This window comes from Octodon degus, unplaced genomic scaffold, assembly GCF_000260255.1.
Source record: "Octodon degus isolate 3935 unplaced genomic scaffold, OctDeg1.0 scaffold00017, whole genome shotgun sequence".
NCBI lineage: Eukaryota > Metazoa > Chordata > Mammalia > Rodentia > Octodontidae > Octodon > Octodon degus.
The window spans coordinates 4,941,166-4,957,152 of NW_004524593.1; the positions used below are offsets into that span (position 1 = coordinate 4,941,166).

Here is a 15,987-nt window from a genome sequence, read left to right on the forward strand (position 1 = left end):
GACACTTGGAGACCAGGGCTGATCTATGGCGACCTCAAGATTTTGCAGGAGAGCTGGGAATACAGCTCAGCAACATAAGTGCCTGCCTGGAAAGCACAAGTTTCCAAATTTGATCCCCAAATTTCGTAGGATTTCCCTCTGACTGAGAATTAGGCACAACTGATTTATTTGACGCAAATTCAGAGCAAATGAAATTTATTTTGCAGGACTTTTCTGCCTAGCCTATGTGCCCAGCCTGGTATGTACCCCTCTGGTCAGACCCATGGGTTATGAAGTCGTGCTCCAGAGTTGCGCTTCATCCAACATCAGCCTCTGTGGTGTTTGCCAGGAGGATGATTTTCAGACAGAGAAGATACAGCAAGTATACACAGCAGTGGACAGTTCTGTAGTGGACAAGTAGCAGTCCAAATAAAGCTTTCCCACTGGCCTCCAGCAAAAGTCTATACCGTAATTTCTTCTTTTGAACTGAATCTGTGGTGAACTCACCCCTGCAGCACGCTGGGGAACTGTAAGGTTATCTCACACCCTACTCTTTCAGAGGTTTGCTTTGCCTATTTGGCCAGGGCTCAACAACACACTTCCATACTTGTTCATCTTGTAACACTTCATGAGTAGATCTATGACATCTCTAAAGCAAAAAACAAAACAACAAAAAACTCCATTCTGTTTTTATTTTCCCTTTTGTGGGATGTTAACAGAAACAAACTGATAGCTATTTCTAAGCTATTCTTCCTGAACGCCAAGGCCATTTTTTTCAGTCCAGTTCAAGATGGCTACCATAAGAGGGCTCCTACCCATTTAAATGATGAAGAACTTATTACTAGTACCTAACCTTTCAACTGTGGGGCTTCTGTAAGCCATTAGCTACAGAGATCCAGGGTAATGGGTATCCCTGGTGTTTGCATGAAGAACATGTAATTGAATTTCTGTCAGGTTCAGTGAGATTTATTACCTGGCCAGAAAACAGAAACTATTTTTAAATTCTGAAGGGGCTCTAGAACACTTTAATTACCTCAGCAGGGTGGACAGATAAGCCATTAAATTGAACAGGAAGTCCCCAGTGCTGAAGGGACTTCCTATAGGCATGTCCAAATCACTTTCCTGTTGGAGTTACTTCGAGGTCCTAAGCCAGGAGCAAGGTCAGAAACTCTGACTTGAAATACATTTGACCTATAGCAAGAATGTTTGCTTCAAGCGTCAGGGATCTACCACCTCAGACAACTCTTCCCATCTTACTTATCTTGCCTCTAACTTTCCTCAAAACCAAAACGAAACAAAACAAAAACAAGCCCAATGTTGTCAATGCCAACATTTAGCAAGTAGGTGAGCGTCAGTTTTGTGATTAATGCTTGCCTATTTGGGGTTTTGTTACTTCATTTCTGGAATTTGCTGTATTATGTAGAGTGCTTAAAAGCAGTAACTGAACATATTGGGCTTTTTACCTAAAGAGCCACAAAAGTATCTCATGCTGTTGTCACCCCATCATGAAGGGTGGAGTCCTAAATCTGGATGGTGAATTGTTAACAAATGTCAAGGCTCATCATACTCGTATTTGCCACATAGACACATCATCCTAATAAATACTATAACTTGAAGTTATTTTTTGTTAAACATTCTGAAAAATAATAAAGTTATTTGACCAAAATACTAAGGTAAAAACATAGAAAAATGTGTCTATGGGATTTACCCCCTCAGATCATAATCTATATATAAAATACTCAGTTATTGTTACAATTGATGAATTCCCCATATTCTCTTCATTGTACTCCAGTTTAGTCTGATGGTGATGTTTTTCTGGCACTAGCCCTAGAAAGGCTTTCCTTACAATTCTTTTTCTTTTCTGTGAAAATTTCACTGAACAGTTTCCACTTGCTTTGTCTGCCCATTATTCAGGCAACTTACCATGCTAGAACCCTGGATGGGTTTGACAGCTTGGAAAGTAAAGAAAGTTGACAGAAATAGATAGTCTTCAAAATTCTTCTCAGATGACCTTCAATCTTAAACCAGTCTAGATCCCTTTCAAAATAATTCTATGAAGATAATGTAGCTACATGGACAGAGCTCTGTTTTGGAGTGTAGGAGAGACAAAGTAAGTGCCATGGAAAGCCACCTGAGTGCAACCCCTGGCCCATGAAGACTCTGTCTCTGTGAGTCTCCTACCTGCTTCGAGGCTCCTGATCCCTGGAACCTTCCTCCTGGAACTCAGATTCCACGGGGACAGTGTCCAGATACCATTGGACACTGACTGCTCTAAGTGGGGAGCTAGCATTACTGTTTGACTTTCTTCTACCACCCAGCTGTTGTAGGTCACAGTCTGTCCTAGGAGAAGCACATTTAATGTGCTTACCCCAGCCTAAAGCCACGGAGGCAAATAATGCAAGCTAACTGTTGGATCAGGAACTCAACTATTTACCCATAAAATGTGAATTCTGTTGGCCTACTATTTGGGCAGAATCTTAATCCTCCTCCTACTTTCCAGATCTTTTGACAAATACATACTTTTCAATTATAAACATCACATACCCTCTAGCCATCTAATGGTTGTGTCCTTCAGTCTATTCAATAATTACTGCAAGTCGGGGAAAAAGTCGTGCCCATTCTTCTGCCTTTGATTTATCCAATTTGTTGCCTTAAATTTTTTTCTCCTTCCTTTGATTAATGACAGAAAAGCAAAATGTTACCATTCTCCATTTTGGAAATTCTGAGCCAATTCAAGCACAAGAGCTGTAAAGTTTGTCCAGCTCAGGTATTACTGCAATGCATAGACAAGACTCACGTACAAGAGTAAGGAAAGGGGGGTCCTTCAAATGTTATAATTTATTTGAGGTTCAGAAATACAGCTTCACATTTTTCACAATAGGTACATATGACCTTCAAGGGTGATACAGGCTTTAGGAATTATCTTCAAAAGTTCCATTCACAGAGTCTATATATCCTCAGTAAGAAATCCTGAAAGCGCCCAGAAGACAGAAGAAAAGTATTCTGGCTCATGTTAATTAAGGAATCAACAGAGAACAGAAGATTTCACTTTTATATACTGCTTCATTTAAAAAGTGAAGGAAGAATTTGTTTCAGAGAAAAAAAGGGAGAAAACAGGAACACAGACACATAGCAAAGGAAAGGCTGTCCATAAGAAATATAACACAAATCAAATTAATAGTGGTAAGATCTCTGGTTGGGAGAAATGACTTTTACAGACTGTCAGAGGTCAATGCAAGAGGGCAGAGCAATTTTTGTCATAATTTAAAAATTACATCACAAGCAAAGTTTAAAGACTAGAAGGATAAGACTAAAAAGAAATTAATACTGAGCCACATATGAAACCCTCCACCAAAGAGATGAGAGGTCTCACCAGTACACCAACATGAACAATCTAAAACAGGACACTCTTCCTGGAGTCTCCTCTCTTGCTGTCTCACACATACATTCTTACATATATGCATTTTTATATATACACACAAATGGTAATGCATATACTACATATATTTCAAAAATATTCTTAAAGTTTCACATACAGAGCACCACACAAATTTAAACATACCATACCAACTAGACAGAAGGACTAAGATTATCTAGAAGACACGTTAGAGTTCTTTAGAAAGGACTGAGCGATCTACCTGGTAAGATGGCTGTTTTTTCCAAACTTGTATATTTTCATTCACATTAAACTCAGAACTCACCGAGAATCGTCCTCTAGGTGACTTAGTACAAAACTCAGGGCCTGCATCCCCCCTGTGATATTTTTTACATTGAGTTCAAAAGTTCAGAGACCTACTATTTAGGCTTTATTCTTAATTCTAAGGGGATTTCTGTCAATGTCAAAAATTATACCATTTGCCAAATGAAAACTGTTTATTTGAAAAAGCTGATAATCTACCTCCAAGGACTTAAGTAATGTCTCTCCTCCATTTAAAAAGCAATTTTACTCAGAAAAATCCATTACTTTTATAATGTGGCTGAATACCTCTAGTCTTTTATATTTCACATGAAGAAAAAATGATTACATGACCAGTTTAACTTTGGAACATTCAGTTTAGTAATATAGTAACAAATCATAATTCTACCTAGAGATCTTAAAGGAGTGTTTCCAAATCTTACAATTCTCAAGCCATATTGTCAAAGGTAATTTCATCTTAGATCTCAGTGCTGCAGATTTAGACAGTAATGTCTGCAGATGTTACTATGATGTCATGGTTATTATAAACTTTGTGCCTATCAGAATGAATATAATCAAAAGTTAGGAAATTTTGTATGTTTCACGTATGTTAGGAGAAGTGAACCACTGTTATGTATTATATCAGATCCTCCAAAGATATCGCTTGGATTCACAGTTTAAAAATATATTCATACTCACACATACTGAGCACATGTTTACACAGATATTTACACCCATACATATACATATATATTTATATATATACAATTCACATTCAATCACATTCATGCTTGTGGCATTTTAACAAATGCTTCTCAACTTACTTAAAGGGCAACAAAATACATGTACTTACAGGAACAAATTCACAATGTATATAGTCTGTACACAGAGACACATGCTTAGAAAATGCGTTTGTACACAGAAAACATCAACATTTACCACATACTGGTATTAGGGTCCCATTTCATATTTGAAAATTATGGCTACAGTCTATACTAAAAGGTCACAAAATTAATCTAGGTGGCTAACTTGTATCCTAAGATCAGAAGGCATACAGTTATATGGCAGGAACTGGTTTCACTGTGTTTGGGGATGAGTTTGTCTGAACATCTAGCAAATTTGCTAATAAACAGACTCTACTGCTCTTCTATGTTATAAAACACAGCTAAAAGCAATACTCTGAAGGATATCATTGGCAGGTGAATTCTGGAAATGCGATGTGCCTGTTCTAAATCAACTATTTCTACAATCTGTCCACAACTGAGTAAATAGTTATTTCAGTTAGTCCATGAGCATGCAAGATTTAGCATGTGACGATAAAATGAATTTACCTACCCAATAAACATACAGTTGCATTTTTTCCAATCCGAAAGCCATTTTTTTCAGTATGCTAGACAGGATGGAGCTACATCTATTTGTTGACAGCATCAGAACAGTCAGAAAGGGGACGGGAATTAGCGCCTTACAGCCGTGTTCCCATCCTAAGGCCCAATGTGCATGCTGATCCTGAAGCTAGACATGTACATTCAAGAGCTTCAGACTTCCTTCACATTGGCATTTCCTTATGGCACAGGACTACAGCAAACTGAAAGCACCCTCAAATGTGGCTGCTGAAATTTCTAGGAGATGGGGTTGTGTTAGACGCAACGCAGGAATAAGGCAGAATAAAAAAACGAACCAACAAAAGGGAGACAACTGGAGCAGTGCATCTGTGGGACTATGACCTAAAGCAAAAGCCAGTGATGACAAATGCCATTGTTTACGACTGCCTAAATCAGTGGAAAGAAACTTGGAAAAAAAATATCTCCAAGCTTTCTTTGACATGGTTTGTGCTGATCTAAGAACACACCAGTGGTTGTCCACAATATTTTCTTCTAACAGAAGGAAATTTTTGAAATGCAGCAAAATGCAAAACCACAGTTAGCTCAAAGCCAAACCCTGAAGTATATAATCTGTTAGCTGCCTATTTTGGAGAATTCAAAGGAAGAAGCAAAGGAAATCCTAAAAAGAGGGAGTTTTATGGAAAGACTCATTGCAGACTGCTTTACTGTTTGTACGTGTAAGATTTTCCATTTATTTATTATTAAAATACTGTTATCTTGCACATTGACTCCAGTTGCAAAGAGCTATTTTTTTTCAAAGAAAAAAAAAGATATAAGGGGACATTAGGGTGAAAATATTTTTTTCTGTAATCACTTGTAAATTTGAAAGTTTCTATGTCCTTTTTGTAAATGTAACTTTCTCAATTTTTTTTTTGGTTATAACTGGGCTAGCTGTGGCCCTTTAGAATACATTCAATACAATGTCATTCCACATGGCAAATTCTCTTTTTAATAATGGTTACAAGTTTTTATTTCATACTTTGAGTATCTGCCTTGAGTACAAACTACACAGGAAATTAAAGCTAAGTTAGCATACAAATCATGTTTGTTGCTTTCAAAGGGAGACGTTTCAGTTAGTAAAAATCTGATTTACTTCTGTAGAATATGAAATAATGTCATGGGACCCCATGATTCAGTGAGTCCTTGCTCTGCTGTCTGGGAACAGTTAGCAGACAAAATTCCAATTGGCTTCTGACCGTTTCCTATGTGTTAATCATCTGGTACTCAGTCGTTCAAAACCTAGCCTCAAGACTGAACCATTTAAGTTCCAAACTAAACTGCTTTTGAAAATCTTAGAAGCTCCAAGTTTGCTTTGGATCTCAATGTTTCAATATAATTTTCCAGAGGGAGCTAGGTAGGGACTCTAATGTAGTCTATCTGTAAAAGTGAGAGGGCTGCCTCAGACCATGGTACCTTTGACCAGCTTTTCTTTCTAGTCCAGGTACTGTTCTTCCAACATGATTATTTCATAGTAAGCCTCAGGATTTCTTAAGAAAGCTTAAATGTTGACTTGGGGATGTTGCTCAGTGGTAGATCACTTACTTGTCCAGGGTGTGCAAAACCCTAGATTCATTCCCCAGTATTGAGGTAAGGGGAGAACTTAAAATGGATATTTACACTACCTCTTTTTAAAGGATTCTTACATAAATATTTATATGCAAATATATAATGAAATTGCAAATTAGAATGGAAAGAATATTTTTGCTCCAACCAAAATAATAAACAATAATAATAAATTGACATTTGTACCAAGGTATAATTAGTCATACTAAAAATTAGACTAGCTGGAAAAATTAAACATTTTCCAGATTGGTCTTCAATGTCATTTATCCCAGGAGGTGACTAGATACATAAATAAAGATGCTGCATTTCTTCACGTAGTTTTAGAGATGGAATTTGCTTCTTCCTTGAATTCTAAAACTAATTATATCTGTTGGCTTATTACCTCAAACTAGCTTTGATTTCATCATAGCCTATACTTGTAGCATGAAGCAAAACATACTGGCACAAAGAACAGTTCTCTAGAGCAAACAATAGGGACTTTTCCTTTGCAAACTACCTTGTGCTTCTGGAAAAGTCTTATTCTTATGGAATTCAGTTTTAAAAAAATCACTCCCTAGCAGTGTTATGAAATAAAGGAGAAGGAAAGAGTAGTTGAATATGTAATTATCAGGTAGGTGATAGCACTAATAATAGACAAGAGAATTTCTGCCATCTTAAATAGAATGGAAAAAGAAATATGTATGGCTTAGTTCTAAGCTCATTAGTATCTCATATCTGTTAAGAGTTATAGTTAATGAGCTACCTGGTAGACAACTTAGAAAAGTTGTCTAAAGCAATTTCAAATATATGCCAGGCTAGGCAAATGGTACCCAAAGCACAGGGCTGCTCTACAAACCTACCTTGGTCCGAAGTTTTCAAGAGTCCAACCCCCAAAATAGATGTAGCATGGGCAATGAAGATGAGTGACGAATGTGTTAGTAAAACTGGTTACTTGTCTACTCATGTCCACACATGCGACTACTCATGATTTACTGCAAGTTATCACCTATGTTGCTTTCGCATAACTCGTTAGTGATTAATTGCCATGCCAGACACTTCATTTAGTCTAACAGAGAGGATTCTAGTGGACGAATTATAGTGGGACGAGTTGGTGATGGGGGTGGTCTCCGGCTAGAAAGAGAGAAAGAGACAGGTAAAGAAATAAATAGAAGAGCAGAAAGTCGATCCCAGGACCCCGAGAAGGGGCTGTCATGCACATGCGCATGCAGAGTGGGCCAGCAGGCGTGGTTGCAGTGTGTATTGACACAGTACCTTTGTCATGTTTGACTCATCTAGCAGTTTTCCGTGAAAATTAGGTATTTTTCCTATGCAAATCTTTCTCAAAATGAGCCAGCCTTTTTAATACTAAAAATAAGAAATCACTTGAAAGCTATCTAAAAAATGCTGCACATATTTTAGCCAATAGAATATAATGGTTATGTATAACTGGGATATGCTTTACCTGCTCTAGGATGTAAAAAGGTTTATTAAGTCTCCAACAGTCATTGTGTTTGCATATTTATTTGTATTTTTATAATGTGCTCCCTCTTTTTCTATAAGGCATTAGTTCCCACCTCCCCATTCCTTTAGCAGCAGTTTTCTCCAATTTGTTCTATATTTTGAAGGACACTAGAAATTCAAACATCAAGAGATTTGAGGATTAACAGGCTTAATCTGGGTAGCTGAGGAAGCAATATAATTCTAGTGGCTGCTTTGGCCCTAAAGCTTTAATTATTAGCAGTAACAATGATCACTTTCTAGCTGATAGATGAATGTGCTGAACAAACATATTCCAGATAATAAAACTGTACTGTAATCAAGAATCTTATTATTATCAAGTAATATTATTTATTCCCTGAACTGCTATATTTATTTCTTAAATATATTAATGAGTGTGTGTGTGCACTTCATACAATGCACATTGGGAATAATTTTAATGCTTCCCAAATTTCAACCAATTATATAAACTGAGACATTTTTCTTTGACAAAATTCACCATTAAGGTTTCCCAAAAGGTTCTTTTTGTAATTATAATCATGTCATGGCATTATCTTCTGTTTTGGAAACAACGAATGGTCAAATTCAATGTCTATTTTCAGGTTGAAGAAGTGAAGTTAGAAAAGCTGAAGAAAAATAATTACAAAATGTTTAGAAGTCCTACGTCTGTTGCCTAACTGTGAGGGTCAGCACTGCTGCTGCCTGGGCCCTGGGCTTGCTTCGCCAGTACAGCAAGAACTACAAAAAGTCAATGAGAAATCAAAGCAAAAGCAAAAGAGATAGAAGTAATTAATGGTGAAAATATAGATCGCTTACACATAGCTCATAAATACTGAGTTCCTTTCCCCTTCTAAACTAAAAACATGTCTATGAGCTTTAAAGTAAACCTTTTCTTATCAAGGTGTATTCAAATTTAATGTCTTGTACTACCTTTTTTGACAAATTAAGCAGACAGTTTTTAGAAGTTAGAGATACACAATTGGAACAGTGAGAAAACTAAATGTACATTAGTGGTATTACTTAGTAAATAAATAAGTCTTCTTCATGCCCAAAAGCTACAGTGATGACCTGAAATGCTTTGGATATTCTCCACCAGGAAAAATCCTCTAACTTTGTTCTTACCTGCTACCATGCAAAAATAACCCTCCTTTTCTGGTACATTGTTCATCTTTCTCTAACATGGCTACATTTCTTATATCTTGAGTCATGAACCCGTATCGTTTCCCCCTTTAATGCAAAGTTTATAAAGGGCATAGGTCATGCCTACTTTACTAGTTTCACCTGGTGTTTAGCATAGTGTGACATGGAGTCACATTTTCACTGTCCTTCTGGTTCTTTTTTTTTTTTTTTTAAATGTATTTTGTACAGGGTCTCACTATTCATCTTGAACCCACAGTGATCCTCCTGTTTTCAGCCTCCCAAGCACTGGCATTACAGGCATGGGCCACCACGCCCAGTGTTGGTAGCAGGCTCAATGTGCCTGATGGCAGAGCCAGCATGGCATGCGGGACTAGGGATTAAACCTAGGTCTTGGTGCTGGCCTGGCAGGCGCTTAGTCTGCTGAGCTATCTCGCCAGCCCTTGTTCATCTTTCAGCACTTATCTTTCTGTACACATCAAAGCCTCTTCTGTCCTACTGTGCCCTGTTCAGATATAGTTACTTCTACGGCATCTCAACATATTTCAATTAGGAGTTATCACATTAGGTTTGCATGTTTATGTTTACTAATTATATAGGTGCTGTGCCTTGTGCTTCTTCATGTTTCTTTTTCTTTTTTTGGCAGAACCGGGGATTGAACTGAGGCCCTTGTGCTTGCCAGGGAAGCACTTATTCCACTAAACCATTTCCCCGGCCCCTCATATTTCTCTAATAGATAGCTCTTTGCTTATTGTTTACACAGTGAATGTTTGACAACTGAATAAAGGAAAGTGATTCCTCTGGAAGTAAAGCAACTTATAACTATGATATTCATCAGTCCTATCATAATGTAAGGTGTTTGTAAGTCACAACCATAGTGCAAAGAATAAAAAGGTGAAACGTTGGGCTGAGAGTCCTGGAAATTCTACGTATAAAACTAGATGACTTGATTCTTCAGTAGGTGTTTAGAATAAGTGCTAAGTAATAGAGCCCCTGTCCTAAGGGAGTGGACAAATAATAATGTAATCTATGGAGATGTTTTCTTAACAATCTAGCAGTTATGAGGACAGGTACAGAAAGTGGCCCAGAATTTGAACTATTATTTCTACTAATAATAGACTTCCACAGGCTTTTTTTTTTTTTTTTTTTTTTTGAAGAAAATATATTTGCGGGCTACGCTTTCAGTGAGAGGTAGGATATAGTATGGCATCGTAGACTGGAAATTGTTTTACGCAAAACAGTTGAGAGCTTGGACCAAGCTGTGTAACCAAGAGGAAAAGGCAGGTAAAGGGCTTCTCTTCTGATCCCTTGGTCCTGGCTCGAATGCTGTTCCTCAGATCTTCTAGGCCATCTCAGTTTCTTACCCCTGCCTCCCATCCTACCACTTAACTCTGTGATAATGTACTTATTTACTAAGCTGTTTCTTATATTTCCTACGAATTAATAGTTCCTGACCATTTATCTTGCATTTTTACATATATTCAGCATTTAGTACAGTGCAATTAAATGGTGGTAAATAAATATTTGTTGGGTAATGGATAAAGGAGTGAATGGATTACTGGGATATACTGCCTAAGCAAGATATTTATTCAGGCTACAGTCAAAGCTAGGGCAAGTTGAGCAGATCCAGAGAAGCCAGGGATGCAAAATTTGGAGATGTTTTTCAGAGGCTAATATTTGAGGCAGTATGTTTACATAGAAAAAGTCCTGTGCCAAAGATCAAATGATGTGGACTCTAGCTCGAATTATTGAATTGTGCAATCCTTAACCTACTACTAGGCTTCTGTAGGCCTCGGTTTTCTCAAACATTACATAGACTCAGCTAGATTATATGTACTGGGCCTTCTGGTTCTATGCGGCATGCACTATTAATTGAGCTTCTAGTTTGAGGAATGGATCATGTTGGACTGTGTGTGTGTGTGTGTGTGTGTGTGTGTGTGTGTATGTGTGTGTGAGCCCTTCCTAGGTCTGCGGCTAGTGCTGCATGTGGTATTGGGGATTGAACTGCAGTACCTGCACTTGCCTAAGCTTTAGACTGCTGAGCTATCTCACCAGCCCTGTTGGGTGGTTTTTAAGAAGCTCAGAATATTTAAAGTAGCAGACAAGTAGAATATGACAAAGTGTGCAAGTGGTTTTACCATAGCACTCATTTTAAGAGGAATAATGGGGCAAAATTCTGTAATTCATAGTGTAGAGTATACTCTGAGGAACTTGAAAAATAATATGGTTAACGCAAGGGCAAACATGGTTTTAGATGCGGCTTATGTAAACTGGAAGTTGTGAAGGAGTATACATATATCATGAGTGATAGAAACTAGAATTTAAATGGTGAGAAGTAAGGAATTCAATGGTAAAGATGAAGAAAATAAAAATTTAAATACTCTGATGGTATAGTAAATTCTCATTAATCTGTTCTTTAATCCTTGGATCATGCTGAATGGGTCACAAGAGGGACAAACTGTAGTGGGCAGCTGAATTAAGATGGCAAGAGGAGACACCAAGAATACATCTTTTTGCTGTGTGCCCAGTCTGTTGTGCATCTTATTTATTCCATATTCCAGAACTTAGCATGGTCTTTGGTTCATAAGTATTTATTTTCCCAAATAATTCGGGAGAACTTATGTACTTCATTAAGGTCTTGCATTGACAAAGGACTGTGGATTACACTGAATTAAATGACTAAAATAACAAAAGAGAAAATTTCTATAACAATTTCTCAACATCACTAGGAGATCTCTGAAATATGCCCAGGTTCAGCTTAAAGAAACTCACACAGGCACTTCCTGTTATGGTTTGTGTCTAGATGTCTCCCAAAAGCCTTGCATGGTTATAAGACTTTCTCAGAGTTGGCTTAATCTAGAGTGTGTGATGCTGGGATTAAGGATGAGTGATTAATAAATCACTGATTGGTTTGATGTAGTTCTGGCTAGGAGTAAAGGTGTGAGTGCTACACCTGTCCTAGGAGTAAAGGTGTGAGTGCTACACCTGCCCTAGGGTAGGTAACCTCTACACAATATAACAGACGGAATGAGTCTTGTCTCCTCTCTCATTGCATCATTACCTTTTGGCTGCCAGGAAAAGCACCCACCATCCTTGCTTGCTTGCTTTTGCTATCTTCTGCCACCATGAATGGTTGCCCCTCTGCCATGAACCACCCTGCTTGGGAGCCAGCCAACTATGGACTGAAACTTCTACAAACTGTGAGGTAACTAAACCATTCCTGCGCTCATTTTAGAAGCTTATATCCTAATAAAACTTTCCTCCCTTAACTTTTGGCATCGGGTATTTTTGTCTCAGCAATGTGAGAAAAGTAACTAAAAGACTTAGTAAATAAAAATACTAAAGATTCTCCCATTCTTCTGGAAGAAATAAACATTTTATTTCTAAAACATTAAAAATAGTAAACTGTGTGTAAAATTCTACTAGAAAGAATTAAGGAGAAGCATTAAGTTGTTTAGGATGAAATTTTTAAATAAGCAATGATGAGACATTTGTCAACTCTGACACAGAAAAACATTTAAATTTTACTGTTTAAATTCATTTCGTTGGTCCAGTTCCTAACCATTGAAAAAGTTTCCAAAGACATTCATTTCATTCTGGGTGAAGCAAAGTTTTTTGTTTTGTGCCAAATTTTCCTCAGTTGCTTTGTTTCACGACAGACTTCATTAAGTAACCCATTATAATGAAATGGAGCATCTTGTATCAGTTAATATTTATTGAAATACTTCATTGTGTGTGGGCAGTTTATGGTTATGATAGACGAGCCATATTTCTGTTTCCAAATCAAAGGGAAAGATGCAATACTTGAGGTTGTATTTGTGCTGCAGGGATGGACCATTTACAATATTATGGACAATGACAAATTTTATAAGAAAGTCAAATGCAGGGTGGGTGGCATTTTGGTGCAAACGCTGGCTGCACTGATAAGACAGAAATGCATCAATTGCTTTTTTCTCTTGTTTCCTGCTCTTTTAAGTACAGAAGGGCTAGCATTTCATTTGCTCCTCTTTAAGTTAGCTGGTCTTGAGTACTGATGGTTGAGGCCAGTCTTAATAGGGTTTGGGGAAAAGGCTATCAGGCAACCTGCATTGGTGCTTTGGCTCCTGGTGGGTGTGGAAAGTATTCTTCCAGTGCCTTCATTGCAAGGGACATAATGTGGGTTTCTGAAGTGGCTTGATCTTCACGTGGCTGCAGATGGGAAGCACTGCTCATCTGACTGGCAACCGTGGGGCAGACTCGACCTCTATACCTCAGTCTCCTTCCTTTCCTACCAAGGTCCTAGTCTACAATGTGTTCTGTTGGGCAGTTCTGTTGATGTGGTCTAGTGCAGGCAAAGAACCTCAAATTATATCTTGGATCAGAATTCTCTGAAGAGCTCGCTAATGCACAGGGTCTGAGGTATCACCCAGAGTTGTGTCTCGGGTGGGGCATTTCCAACAAGGCTATGCGCGTGCTGTTGGTCCTGGCCCCATGCCTTGAAAACCACTGCTCTGAGGCACCATAAATGATTTTGACCGTGCATAGCAGTTCATTTCTAGAAAAAGTCACAACAAAAAAGAAAGTGCTAGAAAAAACCTTAAGAGGGTTGAAGAAATAGCTGTAGAAACACTTTGACAGTTTAGGGAATTAGACCTAATGTGCAAGGACTATAGTAGCTTTAGATTCATTGTATAAAGACCAAGATACAGAAGCTTTCTTGTTAGGCCTCACTGGCATAATGATTTGCTCAGAGAAGCTTGAATTTCCTCATGAAATGGTATTGAAAGCAGTATGTCCAAATGTGCATTCCAAGATCTCATGTTTAGAAAAAGATGTCTGAAATAAAATCTAACTAGTTAGCTAGACCCAAATTAAAAAGAAATCCTCAGAAAAGATACACAAAGGTTGCTACTTCTAGAGGTATTTATTGAGAGTACAGTCATTTGCAAAGAGGACATGCAATACTACAGGCTCTACTTAGTAAATACAATTGAGGCTAAAATATGTAACTATGTCAAATATTTAATTTACTTTTAATTGCATCGAGGATCAAGGGAGAATTATACAGTCCAGGTTTTTTAAAGTACTAAAGTTTGATATCAACTTGCTCAACTTTTTAGTAGAAGTGATAGTGAAAGATTGTGTATACTTTTGACCACTAAATACAGTGCCTCTTTTCTCTACATCTGATGAATATCTTAGAAGACAAAAGTTTCCAGAATTTTAATAATTGAAATTCTCTGTGATCCTTTCGAGATATTTGATCCTTGCATTATTTTTCAAGGTTTGGAACATGCTGTCTTATATGAGCAATACTGTAACTCTCCTATAAGCTATGATTTCTCCTCCCTTCTTTTGCAGTCTCCCATGACTTGCTGAGGGCCATGTCCTAGCTGGTAGATCAGTGACTGAAATAGTGAATGGGCCCCGGGTAACTTGGGCAGAAAGAGTACACTGTAAGTGGAACAAAAAGGAGGCTGTGACCCAGGACTTTCACTTCCTCTTACAAATGTCTGCTCTAAGAGAACAGACTGTGGAACACAGTATTTTAGATTTCAAGATTGTGTTTTCTTTTATTTGTTTGAGCACTTATATGATAAATCAATTTTACATATCTAAAAGACATGAGGCTAAGAGCAGAAAAATGTTCTAACAGTCTTGATTTCGTCCACATAGAAGACAATGCCTTGTCATTTATTATCAAAAATACTATAGAATACTATCCAGCACATTTTTGGCTTTTTTTTTTTTTTTGGCTGAAGTAATACTGTCCAAGTCAATGCTGTCCAAGAAGAATTTAAAGTAGATGCTAACAAGAATACAAGACTTAGAGACCATTTAGACTGTTTGTGGAATTCTCCAATATGATTCTTGCTATATGTTAGAATGGATATTTCTTTGCTTTTTGAAAGTGAACCCGTGATTTTATGATGTATGCCACTAGTAAAAAATGAGTCAGTTCATAGAATCTGAAATAAAACTATAAGAGAATTTTCCACAAATTATATTTGATGATACAAACTTATAATATCCTGTATAAATGAGTTGCTGAGATAAATGGCAATACGACCCACCTCATCTCTTTCTTTACACTGTCCTAACTGGCTGACTTGGGCTTCTCTCAAAGATATGGCACCAACACACCCACTTCTGTGGTTGTGGTGAACAGGCATCTTGTAGGATAATTTGCCTGTATGAACTCTACTTGGTTTATAATTTATAGAGTTTTATAACAATATTCACTCAGGAAATGTTTAATAGAACAAGAAAGTATGTTTTCACTGGTTCATAAAATATACTTTTTGGGGTGAATTTCAAAATAAGTGTTGATTGAGCATGGCAAGTCAACTCTCCTTGTATTCCTTCCTGCTCTCAGTAAACCCCAGGTGTGCCCAAAGCACTGTGTTAAAGAGAGATGTAGAGGTAAAGACAGTCACTGTCTGGAAGAAGCATTTTGGGTGATGGGGAAGGACAAGTTAATAGTGACAAGGGCGGGGCAGTGCTCAGACAGGACTGTGCTCCAGGTGTGGCAGGGACACCAGAGTCCTGTCCTGGAGTTGGAAGGAGACTCAGGGGTTGAAATGGCTCCCAGAAAGTAGAGAAAGTTGAGAAGACTGGCATTCCAGGAATAGGAAAGGATGTGAACCAAGGAAAGGAAGCCAGAAAAGGTATTGCTGGTTTGAAAAATGAAATGTCTTACTCTTTATTGCAAGTACCAAATAACTAGGCTGAGGTCCTCATAAAATCCTAAAACATAAAATCCTTTAAAGGCTTTTAAGTTGCATGAGAATGTGA

General features: G+C 37.7%; 1 protein-coding gene across 4 annotated transcripts in view; it reads right to left on the reverse strand.

The window, feature by feature from the left end:
* Positions 1-15,987, reverse strand: part of Dnm3 (dynamin 3) — a 626,878-nt gene that overhangs the window by 836 nt on the left and 610,055 nt on the right. For 2 of the 4 annotated variants that reach the window (XM_004626802.2, XM_012513735.2), the window contains one exon: positions 7,237-7,710. The exons of the other annotated variants lie outside the window; for them this stretch is intronic. In XM_004626802.2, coding sequence (XP_004626859.1) covers positions 7,641-7,710 — 70 coding nt within the window. In that variant the 3' untranslated portion in view covers positions 7,237-7,640. Of the gene's footprint in view, positions 1-7,236; positions 7,711-15,987 lie in introns of those variants that run through there. 4 annotated transcript variants of the gene reach the window in all.